General features: G+C 42.8%; 1 protein-coding gene across 1 annotated transcript in view; it reads right to left on the bottom strand.

Moving 5' to 3' along the window:
• DNAH9 (dynein axonemal heavy chain 9) overlaps positions 1-16598 on the bottom strand; it is a 206644-nt gene that overhangs the window by 55673 nt on the left and 134373 nt on the right. The window contains exons 57-59 of the mRNA XM_026861253.1: positions 14212-14352; positions 10242-10412; positions 8336-8458 (exon numbers count right to left, since the gene is read on the bottom strand). Of these exons, the coding sequence (XP_026717054.1) occupies positions 8336-8458; positions 10242-10412; positions 14212-14352 (435 nt within the window). The remainder of the gene's footprint in view (positions 1-8335; positions 8459-10241; positions 10413-14211; positions 14353-16598) is intronic.

Here is a 16598-nt window from a genome sequence, read left to right as displayed (position 1 = left end):
CAAAACTTTAAGAGAAAATATGTCTCATGGACTGAAAGAGCTCAGCTGAAGCATGTGTTCCAGGATGTCACCTGCTAGAAAGCTCTCAAGGCCCACAGTTCTGTGTCCTGATGCACATAAATATACATATATACATATATGTATGGACTCATCCCTTGATTAGGCTTCTCACAGCTCTTGGTCTCATCCAAGGTTTCACAGTGGCAAAGCAGCAGAACCGGCCTTGAGAACAGTCAACCAGACCAGGAGAGAAAATAAGTTGCAAAGGTTCTTCCCTGAGAGCTGAGGCACTCAGGCCTCTGACAATCCTCCTACATGGTAACATGGCCAGGTCATACAAACTCAGTAACAGAAACTGCAAACAATCCATGCCAGTCCCTCATTATCCTCTGTCACAAGGACTTTCCAAACATCTGGTGTGCATCTTGTAGTACTCTGAGATGCACCTTGCTCTGTCTTTTACTGATACAGAAAACAGACTGTTTTTCCCCTTTGCAGGACACTTTTTGAGGATCGTACTCTCCTGTCTCCTCAGACAGAACCCTTCCTCTTCTCACAGTCACCTTTTCAAGTGTCTGGCACTTCTCGCTTCTCTCCTCTATCCTGTCTCCAGAAGGTCTGTATCCTTCTTAAAATGCATTACTCAAAGATCGAACCAGACTCCAGCAGAGGCTTGGCTAGCTCTGAGTGAAGTGAAAAGCATGTCCCTATCGTTCTGCCAGGCTATATTCATTGCTCCTATTCATGCTTTCATTCTGCTCCTGGCAGTACTGTGGCCCACTAACTCACTGCGACCACAGGGTGGGGATGATACACAGACCATGAGTGCCTCCAAAACAGGCCATCTCAGGTGCCTCAACACAGGTAAAGCCTCCATGTCACCATCAGGGTTCCAGAGACTGTTCCCAGTAAAAATTCAGCTGAGCACTTCATCTCCAGCCTTCACAGCTGTTCATGTGAACCAACACTGCCATACAAAGGAAACATTTATGAGCTCTATCACGTTACAGAAATAAGGAGTTTCAACAGGTCCTTTATGGCAGATCTGGACTTAAAAGGAAGAATTAATAAAGAGAAGCCAAATCCAAGCTGTTGGCCTTCATTGCTTTTCCAAAAGCATCTTGCATGTGTAGCATATGTAGAGCACAGCACGTCCAAAATGGGATGACTGCTTGCACACCCTTAGTTGCTAGCAGAGCTCAGCCATCAGACCCCTGTGCAGTCCCTCCTGGCTCCATGGTCCACCGGCATCTGTTCAGGAGTGCACCACAACTGATTTTTTTTTTTCTATTATTAAGGCAAATCCATAGGACTTCAGAAAATACACAATGTCTAGCAATCACTTCCCTTTCCTTCCATTTAGAGGGTGAAAGAACTTTTGCATTCAAAATGACCAGCTGACGGGAGGCTTTGTGTCATAGGTGGATTGAGAGTGAAGGACAGAGGCTGACACTGCTGTAAATGCATTCAGAAAAACTGAATTTCCACTCTGCAATCAAACCAACAAAGTAAGTTTTGAAATATTTGATGTGATCAAAATCTCTGCTGTATTTCAGATAAACATCAGATCGCTAGCCAGCAGGTTAAAAAAATAAAAGGAATAAAAAAGGTAAAACGTTCTCAAGTAGTATTTCTGTGAGACATTGGGAACATTTCTCTGAGACTTGAGTGCTGGTGAGGACAGAGGAATGTCCTTAGGAAACTTCTAAATGAGAGCAGATAAATGCACATCGAAGTGTTACAATCAATGTTTTCTATCAAAGGTGTACTAAAAGTCTGTACATCTGAAGAACGGACTTAATGTAAGATATTTAATTAAGACTATGATTTTCTGGCATAATAATAATTCTGAATGTACATGGAAAGCTGTGAGCTGCAAGCCTTTCATATCTGACCAGACTGATCAAAAGACCTTGCTTATGCACAAAGAGCACAATAGAGGCAGCAGATTGTGTCACAATGAATCTTTGTCAAGAATGAAAAACTTCAGTATCTAAAAAGTACAAAAAGTGAAAGTTGGAAGAGACATTTCTGTTCTTTTGTCAAAAAAATCCAGTTTTCTTAAATGTAAAATATATGATTTGGTATTTTATCTCATAAGCCACACATGCAATCTTATCATCTGCATTCTGCAAAATTATAAATATGGAGTTAATATACTACTTTGTCTACTGCTGTTCTCCTCCTCGAAAGCTGAATTCAGTATTTAGAGCTCATTATTCAACATCACATTTATTAAACAATGCCCTTTCAGTGGCGTTTTCATATCTACATAATGAAAATTCTTCCTCTTCAGAAAAAGATGAGGGAAATGATTGGGATGAAGAAGTAATCCAAGCTGGCCAGGTGTATTCTTGCTGTATATTAACTAGCTTCACTTATCCTATGGGACACATCTGCATTCAGCAATGAAGAGGCGCTGCAGAAAATATCACAAAGAAAATCAGACTTGGGAAATGTGTATCTGTGCAAAGGAGATCCAGAGCTGCCTGCATCCAGCCTGTGAGAACAGGCTGCCATGGTGAGCATGCACCGTTAATCAGGGACTGCAGTTCTGCAGGAGGTGCAAGGCCATCAGGCAACATGGGCATGGCTCCCAGAGAGGGTATGGCATGGAGGGAGGTGAAGCATGGGAGAATATCACAGCAGAGATCACTGGGGTCACAGGGAAACCCATTCACCCAACCTCCAGCTAGTCTCAGTGACCTGAGAACCACTTTCATCTTCTAGAAATGGCTGTTTTGGCCAACACAACCACGAAAGAGATGACTGTAAGGGCATGATCACTCACTTTATTAGTAGTGGTGAAGCTCAAGAAGAGACCAGCTTGACTCTGGGTACATTCATATGCTCTTTCCTAGGCAAATCCAAACTGCACTGCTGAACCTCTAAGAAGCACAAGCATGGTCTTTTGGCACTGGGCACTGAACAGAAGATGTGTAACTGTGTCTTGTGTGAGGCTTTGACTAAGCTAATAAACCCTACTTGTATTGTATTAGATGGATATTGGATCAGATTGTATTAGCTCAGGACTAAAACCATGCTCATGCATCTATAAAGCTGTTCCAGGGTAAGGCTGTCTCAGACTATGGGGAGAAGGAGTTTCTATTTGCCTATCTCAGACCCCAGCACACCTATACAGTGAGGAGAAGCCATACACTTTTTTCTTGCCTGCTGATCTGCTCCTGAACGTGTGGCTACTGAAGAGGTCCAGGCACAAGCTCACCATCAGCCAGTTTGCTAGTATCTTACTGGCTTACATTTGACTTTGGTGAATTCACCTGCTCTCAGAAAATACCTGGACACAGCTCAGTGGGTAGGACACTTCAAGGACTGCCCACAGCAAAAAATATATGAGGTCTCTCTGGTTTGAGAGGTGAGGGGAACTTCACTGTATGGATTCAGGTGCTGCCAGGGACAGAAAATCACTGCTGGCCCATTTTACTTGTTAGTCTAGACATAGTCTGAAAGACCTAACAACCATAACCCAAAACCCAGTGATGTAATTTCTATATCCATGCTCAGAGCAGAACCATAACATGTCTGTCCTAGCCCTGTGGATAACTGAAGAACAGTTCAACAAGCAGACTGGGTTTCACATTGGGTTGAAAGGACCACAGTGCATCAAATCAGAGAATATTCACATCCCATCTAGGTATCAACATCTTCATCTTATGACACTGGAGACCTCCCAGTGAGGAATGAAGGAAAAAATAGGGGGAAAACCCTGCAGAGGACAATCTCTACACTGATTCTATGTTAAGTTCAATCACATCAACAAGAATATCAAAATGGTCATTTGCACATGTCTGCGGACTGATGTCCTGTGCAGTTCATGCAGCGGCATTCATTGCACCTTTGTGGTCTACACATTTATTGGTAAGGTAACCAACAGCCAAGTCAGGAGAACCTTGCATGCACACAAAAAACTTTTTCAGAAGTACCAACAGAAATAAAAAACTTTCAAGCTAGGTACTAGTAATACAGAGGGTGAGGAAAGTATAACATACTGTAATAAAGGAAATTGAAAAAAGACAGAAAACCTCATTAAGAGTAAAAGAATACTTCTGACTTCTCAAGAGATCACTATTAAGTACCTGCAAAAGACAGACCTTAGAACTGAAATGACCAACTCTACTGAACACCAGAGCCAGGGACTCAGCAAAGGCACTACTTTCATTAAATGATACAATTTTCTCCCCTTCCTGCTCTTAACTAACCCTTCAGTGACCCAGAGGCAGTATTTGCACTGAGGCTAATGACTGTGTCCATTGCTAACATCTCCCCTTGCTCCAGAGCTAACTAATGTGCCTCCACAGGTACTACTTTTTCTCCCATATAGGCTGACTGATGAACAGAATCAAGTTAAGCTCAGAGCAGTTTTTCTCAACCTGTTCTTAGTTTAAATTAAATTCCTGTTTCAGACTTAAAGAAGCACTAAAAAGCCTGAAACTATTTTTTCCAAGTCTATCAGAAAATCTAATAAAAGATATTACCCTTCCCTACAAACCATGCCCCTCCGGACAGATATATGGTAAATACTGAGCTTCCATGGCACACACATTACAGTGAAAAGCTCTGTTAAAGTTTTTGCTGAACTTAAAAGAAGCTGGAAGACTAAATCATAATCGTGTGTCAGATGCTCCAGCATCATGAGCTGAAAACAGCTGCACAACTGGAAAGGACTATTAGCCTCTCTATGTTGTTAATCAAACAACAATAGATAATAAGCCAAGTCACAGAAGCCTATTTGCATGCCCAGAGTCCTCAACATTTAATGAGGTTTCCTTTGAAGTCAATGTGCCCAAAATGGGAGGCACAGAACAGGACACAAATATCAATATTGATTTCTTTTGGCACTACTATCTTGGCCTGAAAGCCCTGGCAAGGGGAGCACTTTGTGCAGGACCATTTTCAATGTTTCTGTGAAAAATTAGCTGAATGCTAAATTCCACTTCGAATTTGAAATATGAATTTGAAATGTACTTTCCTCAAGCTTTGTTGAAGAAACAATTTATTACAGCATTTAATCTTTCTGATGAAAGAAAAGGAGATTTTAGCCTGCTAATAAGCTGTGTAGAAGCCATGACTAATTAACCTAATTATAGCAGTCTGTGACAAAATGTGATTGTACTAAAACCATGCCTCAAGTAACTGGAGTTGCCAAAACCTCAAAGGCTATTAAACCAACACACATTAATAGAACATAAACACTAATAAAGTTGACACCAGCCATATTATTTATAGCAAAATCGGTACTACAACCATCACAAAAGACAATCTGAAGAGTATTCAGTATCTGATAATATAGAATTCGCTATCTGAAAATCCTGAAATACATAAAATTAGCGCAGATTATTGACCAGTGACTGCAACTCTTTGAAATGTGCAGCTCATGGGGACAGTGGATGCACACTGAAGCTGAAGGCACCTGACACGGGCAGCACACCTGAGCACAGGATGTGTAATCCTGCCATCTCACAGCTCAGCTAAATGGGAGATGCAGCGCAGGGCCTCTTGGCATCACATTGTTTTCATCTCAACCACAAACCCCAAGAGACTCAGTGGGAGAGAGGAAGCTGAGTGGGAAGGGCTCGTCTCAGAGAGAATCAGTTATTGCAAAGCACCTTCAGGTGACAGTCCACTGTCAATTCCTGCTTACCTCAGGATAAATCTCCAACTACTCCATGCACACAATGACCACGTGATAAATACCCAATAGCGCATCAGTTTGGATGGGCAGAAGCTGAGGCATGTAGTTGATGGAAGGGGTGAAGACACTGTTCAGTGATGCCACAGACAGCATTTGAGCTCTGATGAGCAGAAGTTCCTTAGTGCTGGTCTCAGAATCACAGAATCGTCTAGGTTGGAAAAGACCTTGGAGATCATCCCTTCCAACCATCAACCCCAAATAACAGTTCCCAACTCCACCAGATCCCTCAGCGCTAAGTCAACCTGACTCTTAAACCCCTCCAGGGATGAGGACTCCACCACCAACCCAGGCAGCCCATTCCAATGCCCAAAAACCCCTTCTGCAAAGAAATACTTCCTACTATCTAGTCTAAACCTGCCCTGGTGCTAGCATGCCCTGACACAGTTTGCTATGTACTTTGACACTCTATGCACGGAAATACCTGTTATCCTGGATATGTCAAATAGTGATGAAGAATGAAGAATAAATGACTGGGAGTTGATGTTTCTTCTGGTGTTTATGACCCTGAGCTGGCAACTGTACCAACTTCATCACAGTAGGGAAGCAGTTGCAACAATCATGATGAAGCACATAGCGAACATGAAAGGCTATTTCACCCACATTGAATGGAAATGGCTAGCACAGAATGGATCTCCTCACAAAGAAAACTCACTGAAAACTTAAAAGGTGTCTGCTTGGAGAATGTACCAGCTGCAAACAGGACTAGCAAAGGCATCCTTGGGCACTAAAGGAGTAATATGTTTCCTAGGATGCATAAAAGGATCTCCAAAATGAGAATCAGAGCCCCAAACCTCTGAAATCTATGATGGAAAAAAGTTCACCTTCCAGAGGAGACTTAGAGGACTGAAGTAGAAACTTTGCAGTGCAAAATGCTCCCAAACAGCGAAGAAAGACAACTCAGAAGGACTCCAGAGGAACTGAAATGCAACAATCACCCTATATATACACCTATGCTAAACATGGACAGAGCAGAGTTGAGAAAGCCTGAGATTTCAAGCAAGAATATGTATGTACATCTGTGATCTATACAGATGTCACAGCCCAAAGTCAAAGTACACTATTGCAAAGCATGTATTTCATGGGCTGGATTTCCAAGTGCCCATGATTATGTGTGTTGACCCTAAGCATCCATTTAATTAACCTTCAAAGGAGAAATAAAAATAAAACTGCTGCTGTCTGAACAGCAAAATGCCACCATTGAACAAAAGATGATTAAAGAAAGAGTGTAGAACCTTTTTTAATTCCTCCATTATTAGGGAAATATGCCTTTTAGAGGATGAACAGGGCTAGTTCAGCAAGAAGTTCCAAGCTTATTTTATGGCTGAAAATGTGATTGCGACATTTTCAACATGAGCTGGGATGCTTGCATGCACAGAAGGAGGCAGAGGCCCCATCCTCGCTGACAGTGAAGGGATGGAGATGATAACTCCTGGCCAGGGCCGATGCATCTGGCTTGAATTGTTTCATGCTACCATTTAAAATCACTATGGGTGACCTGGGTGAGAAACATCAGCTTCATTTGACTTCTGAACTACAGTCTGCTCTACAGAGTTCTAACTCTGTGTTACCTTAAAAGACAGTGTTTGCCAAGTGAAGCACAGCTTAGCATGTGCTTGCATAGAAAGGCACGTGACACCATAAACCAGGGCTCCTGCAAAGCTGTGGAAAGCCCCACAAAAGAATACAAACAAGAAAAGAATATCAGAGGTGTCTTGGGTCTGGATGAAGATATTTTATCTGGTCACCCTCCAGGAACCAGATGCATCCTCTGCAGCATAGTGGAAGGGAGAGAAAGGGAAAACCCAGTGTCCCAGATGAAAATCTGAGAACTATCCCAATGAAACAAGGGTGTCTTTACTTCTTACTTTACAGCACAGAGAAATGTCCGACAAAGGCAGTATGCTATAAATCAGATTGATCTTAAATCATAGCAGTGCCAGAGACTGATCAGAAGCCACAGTAAAACAAAAGATATCTCAAATCCAACAAGGTGTGAATGAGCATGCCTAACTTGAACGACATTTTGATGCCTTCCAGAAAATAAATCACACCCTGCTGAATCAGTCCAAATTCAGCACAATTCGCATTTACTGACAAACAGGAGCAAAGATGGAATAACTCACATCTCCTTGGGATGCTCTTCCTCAGCTCTCCTCCAAAGACATGGCAGCTGTTAGACCTTCTCATTGCCATGAGAGTGGGTTTCTGCAGAAGGTCTGTCAGCTGCCATTACTCTATCTCCAGCACATCTCAGAAGATGGTCATATCTACTTTAAATTCCCATCTCCTCCCAAATACAGTGAAGATCTCCATGTTCTTTACAATCTATAACAAAAAAAACCCAGAGGATGTTCTTATTCGTCTTACAGAAAAGAAGCCTAAATCTTGGAAAAATCATCTTCTCAGGGACACAAAGATCACCAGGGGTACAGTCATAAAGATCCCACAAAGTTGGTCTTGTACTTACAGAACTCTCCATTTCTGTGGGACTATTGCGCTACTTCTCATGTATGGTCAGAACTCTGTTCACCAAAGGCCCTAAGAACCAACCTGAAGATTGCTGAAAGGCTTTTAGAGGAGATAAGGGATGCTGATTTCACACAGTTCAAGTGAAGCAGATACCTTGATTCCTCCCCAGGAGTGATTAGACAGGAACTCCACAGGGCTTGTGACTCTGGTCTGTGCTGGGTATCTTAGTAGGAAATCCAGTTCTGTTGTGTTGATTTCTTTACTCATCAGAAGTATCTGTAAATCCAAACAAACAAGATATCCTTGAGCAGCCAAGATACAAAGCAACAATATACTCTAGTAGATTTATTATTCAACTTATGTAGCTGCCAAATGTGTGGCTAAAAAGTGCGCAGTGCCCCATGTTGGAGGGGTGTGATGAAACACCCCATGTAGGTGCTTTGGGTCTCCCCACAAGAGGACAAGGAATGAGTATGGAGATTTGCAACATAAGAGGAACAAAGTTTGGGAAAAATGTGTAGCAAGGGCTGTGATCCAGGGTCATAGACAGTGCACTGAGGAGAAGTGCCTCCCAGCAGAGACACATGGTTCAGGGTGTGCTGCAACGTGATATTGCAGCTAGAAAACAGATAACTTCCTTGAAAGGAACCAGAGCGTGCATATCCTAGGGCATACTACCAAGGTCTTGTCCATCTCTCACTATCTTTTTCAATTCTGAAAGTAAATAGAGACATTCTAAGAGTGTTTTGAGAAACAAACCACTGAAAGCAAACCAAAACAAAGCCTTATGGTACATGCACCAAGAGAATAAGCAGGGTCTCTGAGGTCTCAAACACTGGAGAGGACCTGAGTGATTCAGCTGCTACCAATGTTTTTACCACCAGTGGTGGCTTTTGGGAATTGTGGAAAGCCATACATGCTCATGAGCCCAGCTGGAGTCACTGCTCCAAGTGCACTGCCAGACTCCAGACTTCTGAAATCTCAGAGGCAAACTCCAAAACCCTCAACATCAATGCTGGGTGGAAAAAGAATAGGGCTGAAGTGGTGAGTTTGTAATTTCCTTGTCACAGATCCTAGACTGTATAATTTCCTACTGGGCAATAGCATCTGAAGTGTCCCTGGCATGTCCTCCACAAATGATGGCAATGAGTTACTCAGTTCAAGAGCTAACTGCTTTTTCGTATGGGAGAATCCCGTGCCTCATCACTCAACCGTCACCACACACTGAAATCATGGATGCTGGTTTTCCTGACAGCTTAAAGTGCCCCATTAACTAATTTTAATGCTTAATGTAGTTACAAGTTACATATTAGAAAATGTAGGTATCCTTTAGGTCAAAATTAAGGCTGACATTGCAAAATATAAGCTGACTTTTTACACATAGACAATTTATTAACAGAATATAGAGTCCAGCTTTTCTTGTATGTGTCTATATATATGCAAGTACTTTCCCTTTTACACACAGTATTTTGTTACGTAGAATTGAAAAAATCATGGCAATCACTGAATCAAGGTTAACTAGATCTGTGCAGTGTTTCAGCAGTTCAAACTTGGTTCATATCTGCATTCTACATGTCATGGCATTTACACAGTCATTCACTGCACAAACTTCATAACAACTTCACAACACCATGCCAAGCCCTATTTATTGATTGAATTTTATTTCAGGATAGGGATATACAAAAGTCTCCCTTGCTCAGATCATAGACTAAAAATTATACTAACATACTAGACAAGAGACAGCAGTTACGTAGCAGGCGATTCTTTGGATAAAACCAATAAGCTTTTAAGACCAGCTTGCTTTGCCCTTTTTTTAAGGTCCTGCAAGCAGGTATTACTCTCTCAAACAATCATATGTCAGCATAACGCAAATCAAACACAGCATCTGTGTCTGTTATCAGCAAGAGATACAGAGAACAAAATCAGTTCCCAGCCATTGTATCTGATGATCTGATGCTGAAGGCCACAGGTGTAACAGTCTGAGTTTTCTCTGCATGCCAATATCTTTGCCTGTAAAACAAATCATTGCATACAGGTTGCATGAAACGGTGATGTTTACCTGGAAGGTAACCTGAGCGGTGTAGGTCAATTTATCACACTCAAACAGCCCCCGGGTTGTGTACTGGAAGACAGAGAAGGTAATGCTGTCGAGGAGGTTCAGCACACGCACGGCCAGGCTCTCATCTGGAGGGGCCCTCTCAATGGCTTTCTGAAACACGATGCTGAACGCCTGGGTGGTGAGACAGAGAAGGACACCAGTGGTTTCTAGATGCTCTTTGCGTGCTCCTGGGTATCACCTGAAGTGTTGCATTAAGTAAAGCCAACTCAGATACTGTATGTCTGGGGCCACAAATAAAGCACTCCCATCCACCCAGCAGCATGGCCCGCCGGATCCAGGGGAACACATCTAGAGACTAGATCCTGTGTCTGCCTTTAGCTGCTTTTTTATGAACAGGCAGACACTGATGACATTCCCTGTGACATTGTGCTCTCCTGGGCTTGAGAAAGTAGTGCAGAGACAGGCTGACTGCATTAAGACACAATGGATATAGGAAACATTTCTCTGACCAAATGTGTTTGGATTTACACAGTCCACTTTCTCTGCAAATGTTGAGCCAAAAGATGGTGGTGTTCCTCGAGGAAAGCATACCTTCCATCTGACAAATTCTTCAACTTAGAAAAAAGCCATCCCCTTAAATACAAAAAAGTCCCATGAACATTTTATTGTCTGGATTCAGCAAAGGACTAGATGAGAAGGGCAGGTAAAACATCATCTTGTGGAACTGGGATTAACCAGTCAGTAAAGTCTCCTCGGGGATAGGTGTATGCATCGAGAATGACGCTCTTACATAAGATACTAAGGATTCCTGTAACTTTTCTGATCTAAATAAAAATGACAAAAAACTTTCAGAGCTGTCCAAAGAAAACCCATTAGCAAATTATCAAATGCAACTGGAAAAAGAATAAGAAAAAAAGAGCCCAAGTCCTGATTAGCAATGCAAAGTTTTCATACACCGGGATCCAGCTAACAGGAAATAACCAAGCCAATACAAAGGGACAGCACCAACTGGATGAGGCATGACTGTGTTGGCAGCATTATTTTTAGGGTCTACAAAGAAAAAACAATGCCTCAACAAATTAAATTAATGTTGATACCTACTGCATTATTAAATAATTGTAGAATGCATTTTCCTGCTTAACATTTCCTTAAATTATGTTAAAACATGCTGCAGAGAAGCATATAAATCTTGGGTGCTCTAATTTATAATGAGCTTTCAGCTATGTGGTAAGTATTTTTAAATCATATCTGCGCATCTTTACATTATGTTTTATGATCTGTCACCAAAATTTATTAGATAAAAACATTTCACCTAATAATTTTCTATGTATTTATACACATTGCTAATGTTAACTGGAAAACATAAACAAAGACTTAGATTAAAGGTGAAACCTCAGAAACTACTGTATGTGTAAGGTATGAATCTTTCAAAGGGTGCCCTTGCACAAAAGATATTCTGTACATTTTCCTGATAAAATTATTTCAACATGTGAGTCGTAGATATCAAAAAGAAAAGCTTTTTTGTGGATGAGTCTCAAAATACCATAGTGCCTTCTCAGTTCCTTTTTCCAGGTCACTTGTCAAGGTAAAAAAATGTTTGGAAGAAATTCTAGACTAGAATGCCATCTCATTTAACTCTCCATCCCCCAAAATATCTTCCTCCTGTGATTAAATAAATAAATCAATCAATCAATCTTCAATTTATGAAAACATTAAAATGAGAACTCCTGGATCAATAACCCAAAAGGCCCTTGGGTCTCTACTGGCCAGACCTATTGAGATGACTCTGCCAAGGCAAAGGATGGACTGCACTTTCATTTTCACCACAGCAGGTCCTTAGGACCAAGACTTTCCCAGTGTCTGGGCAGCACATGCAGAACACAGAAAAAGGGGATCCCTGTTTAAGCAACTTCAAAGATAAAGGGGAAGGTCTGAAAGAAACCCCACATCCTACCAGTCAAGTAACAACTGATTCAGTGATGCCCAAACATGAAGTAAAGACGTGAACTATGAATTCACTACTGGTCACATATTTCATTCTGAAGCTCTAGATCCTCCACCGTGGTAAGTGGAGTCTCAGTCTCTTCACACCTGCTATAAAGAAAAGCACTGTTGTCAAGAAACTTGGAAAACATGGCCATGGTCTCATTCCCATAAAAGCTGCTGGCTTCCCACTGGGCTCTGCTTCCACATGACAAGTGGTATGGTTTAGCCCCATCACTATGAGTAGTAATTACATTGAAAGCAACCTCTCATGTTGGAAATGTTCTTCAGGTGCTCAGGTCAGAACAGCTCAAGGTAGAGGTGTTCTCCAACGAGGGACATCATTCCTAGTTCTCCATGTAACACATCCATGTACTACAGAGCTACGCTTGCTATGCAGGGAAGGGTAGTCTATTAGAGAGAAAAGTAGCACAGACCCTTTGGCTATGTCTCTTCTACATTTCTTTTAGGAGCAAAGGACAAGAAGTTGTTTCTCTCCCAGCACGGTCCCCACTGGGGTGTTCATACTGCCATTATGAGCATGCCTGTAGACAAGACTGCCAGCGGCCAGACTGTAGGGTGGTAACACACCCATAAATCCCATCTGGACTTCTAGTTCAGGGACATTTTAGGCTGTAGGCTTGCTTGTCTGTCTGATGACCACACCACACTGCAAGAGGAGCAAAAACACAGCCCTCCAGAGGCACTCCTCCACACTGTAGATAAGCATATGTGCAGGCCTATACCAAAACTTGATGAATATTCAAGTCATGCACATGCTACCTATTGCTTCGCGCCAACCTAACCCAAAGTTAGATTTCACACCATGCCATTGACCATCTGAAAAGCTTTTGTAACTGTAATGTAGGAAGCATCCAAGCTCCTGAAAGCCCAGCTGCTTGGGACCCTTCCTGTGGTGTAGAGATGGAAGTAGGAATGACTTGTTTTTTGTGCAGAAGGCATCAATAAATCCCTGGTGATGTGGTCTCAGTGGGACAGGACTGTGTTTAGACTGATGTGATGTTTTAATACTGTGTCATTTGGGAAGTCAGGACTGTTTCAACACCAGGGTCTCGGATAATTGTTAAGGGCTGTGGCAATTCCTGTTAACTTATGAAATCTGCACAGGCATTATGACCCTGATGACATCACAGATACAGAACCAATGTAGATATAAAGAAAAGATTAACTGATGGAGCAAGTGACTCCAAATGCTGTGCAAAATCTTTGTGCATAAATATATAAATACATAGAAAAAAGTACTTTGTTGGCTCTTTCTCCATATTATATCTTTTAAATCTATTGCTCATCTTGTTCTGCCACACCAAGGCTGTGAATACAGAAGAAAGAACAAATGATTTGCAAGGCTCTGCTTTCCAAAGAAACCTCCCGGATTTTTAGTAATAACAGATGTTAATGCACCGCTAAATCAGACTGTGTCTTTCCACAAGACTTCAACTGCTTAGAAAGAAACAAAGCAAAAGAAGGAAAATCTAATGAAGGCTCATCTAACCTGAGCCCAGTCTGACCATCTGTGGTGGGCTGACTGGCAATTCCAGAGCCGAGTAGAGACCCTGGCCCACGCTCAGTACTCAACAGAGGGACCTTTCCTTCTGGCATTCAGACCTACTCCTCAGTGGGTCTTTGTGAGTGCTGCTGAAACTCTGCTCCTTCTGCCAAGGGCAGCAACGAACACACTGCTCAGCCTTTACATCGAGTTTTGGACAAATTCTTCCTAATGAGCACTAAACACTATCACAAGTGAAGAGTAACATATGTTAGGTAGACATATAAAGAAATAAATTAGAGGAAACTTTTCCATAAAGCCAAACCAGCAGAATGGTTTAGGTTAGATCACCTTTTTGTCTGGGAATTCAAATATCCCCAAGAGGACCAAGACGATGATTCTGAAGCTCAGTAAGAGGAAGCAGCAGAGGCACTGCCTCCTGCAGCCATGGGCACAGCCCGCGGCTCATGGGGACGGTACCTTCAGAGAGAACTGGTACATGGGGTGGATGGCCTGGAGGTCGTTCATGGTGAAGTACAGCAGAGAGGCCCGTGCAGCAGCAGGCCTGTAGTGCTCTCTGGCCTCGTTAATTTTGGTTTCCGTCACCTTAGACTCCTGGACCTGGGAGGAAAACACAGAACAAAATTACTGTGAAAGCATCTTTGAGAATTGAGTACACAGCCCAGGACAGAGTTTACATCTGCCATGAAGATGCCAGGCGATGCAGTGGGCAACCCACATGCGACGACTGCGGGGACCAGCCTCTGACCTCCGACCTGTGGTGCAGGCAGGCGCGAGCTGTTGCTCCCAGCATCCCCTTTCCTCTGGCAGATTCTCCATTTAACTGCACTTACCACCCTGTTGCCCAATCCTGTTTTCCTGAGCCCCCTTCGGGCTTCTCACTAGGACCCCTGCTCTTTACTAACTTGAATTGGTTTTCACATCAATGAGTTTCTCCTGCTAATTGCCCCCCTCCTGTGCGGGTCATTAATAACACAGGGTTGAACAGACTTAGTTCTGCTCTCAAGGCAGCTTCCCCTAAGGCTGAGAACTGCTAATTTATAACGTCTATCTGCTGCCTTTCCTCATCAGCATTTAACACACCCCTCCTTTGCTGGCCAGGTGTCTCCATAGCTGCTCTGATGGACATGGTGAAAATCCTTTTGGCAGATACATCACCCCATTATCATCTCAGTCCATTCTTTCATTCCACTTCAGCAGCATAAAGTGACATCCTCAAGCCTCTTGGGGACTGTTTTAGGGTCTGGCTATGTACAGTCATAACTGTCTTGCTACACAGCCACATGCTGCTGAGCCAGTGCTGATCCAGCTAGCTTAGCAAATCATTCATTGGGGATGTGGCAGAAAATGGCTCAGCACGTTGTACAAGTCAGCAGAGCATGACACAGGACCCACCAAAACACATACGACTGGGTCTTCCTCTGCTGTGACCTGAGCTGGTGTGAGCACATCTGGCTGGCATATATCAAATCTTCCCAACAAAGCACAGACTGAGCCTTAATCTGTTATGTGCAACCAAGACATGTTGGGATCTGTGGGATAAGCCTGTTTGCACATCCATGAGCAATGATGGACCATAATACCCGAGTCCCCCAAAAAGCAGCTTCAGTATCTACTGCAGAAACAAGGATCCGCATGGACCATGAACCACTTGTCTGCATCAGATGAGTCTCACTTCTGCCAGCACTCATGTCTCTTCACTGACTATAAGGGAGCCCAGAGTCTAGATTAGATTTAGGCAACTAACTTTTAGATACCCCATCCCCAAAATGATTAAAAACTCTAGTAAAATAAAAGCCAGAGGTGGGGAACACAGTTGCTTTCTATAAATAGAGCAGGGAGGACTTCCATATAAAGGAAAATGTTGGCTGAACACTTTTCTTTGGGTAGACAGACCAAGAACAGAGTAAGGGTTGACCTGAGCAGCAGACATCTAACGGGGCCCTGAGACAGCTTTCCATGTGGGCACCAAACTCATAAAAACCACATGCAAACTCCAAAATTCATCCCTGTTGCCACAGAGCTGGCAGAGCTTTACAACCACAACTTGTTTAGGAGTTCGAGAACTTCAAGAACACCTACTCAAAGAGAGAAATGCCAAGCTTGCAAGGTCAAAACATCCCTTCAACATCTCCTTTGGGGGTTCAAGCAAAATCTCCTTAGGGAAATGAATGCATCTGATGCACCACAAATGTCTAGCAGAAATAATTCCAATTTTTAATGTGGAGGATCACTTGGTTCCTTGGTCACTGGGGCCACAGCACTGGAAGTGAGAGGCACTTCCAACTTGATCCCAGTATGTGGGTAAATTATTCAGGCAGCACGGGCTGGAAGAGGACAGGTGTGGGCTGTGAAGATGGGAGAACTGCAGAGGAAGGAGGCTGAGAATGGCCATACAGGAGTCATAGCACAATCCTGGCATGACAACCACACTTCTCAAGTTCCCTCAGTGGCAGGAGAAAACCACTGTGCATTTAACTAACCCCATCTAGCTAGCAAGGTGAATTAGGCAGGTGGCAATGCTGACACTGCACAGCTAATACAAACGCTGATTTATACTCTAAGGAATGGAAGGGTATGAAATACCCAAGTTCTTGTAGATTTACTTGAGATCGCAAACTCAACAGATTCCAGTCCCCAGTCAGTACTAAAATCCAACTTAATTGGGGAAGTGTGATGTATTCAGGATTACAGTGGAGCAGTTTAAAGCTGCCTTGATACAGTGTGTAAATTTTATTGTCTTTACATCAGGCACTGATGTTTTCACTTGGTCTTAAGTAGGCCATTTAACATACAAAAGCGCCAAAGAACTAAATGGCCTGAAGCTGTCCAGAATGGAGAGCACT

Source organism: Athene cunicularia, assembly GCF_003259725.1.
Source record: "Athene cunicularia isolate RWA chromosome 18 unlocalized genomic scaffold, athCun1 chr18_part1, whole genome shotgun sequence".
NCBI lineage: Eukaryota > Metazoa > Chordata > Aves > Strigiformes > Strigidae > Athene > Athene cunicularia.
This window is presented reverse-complemented; position numbering and strand designations above follow the sequence as displayed.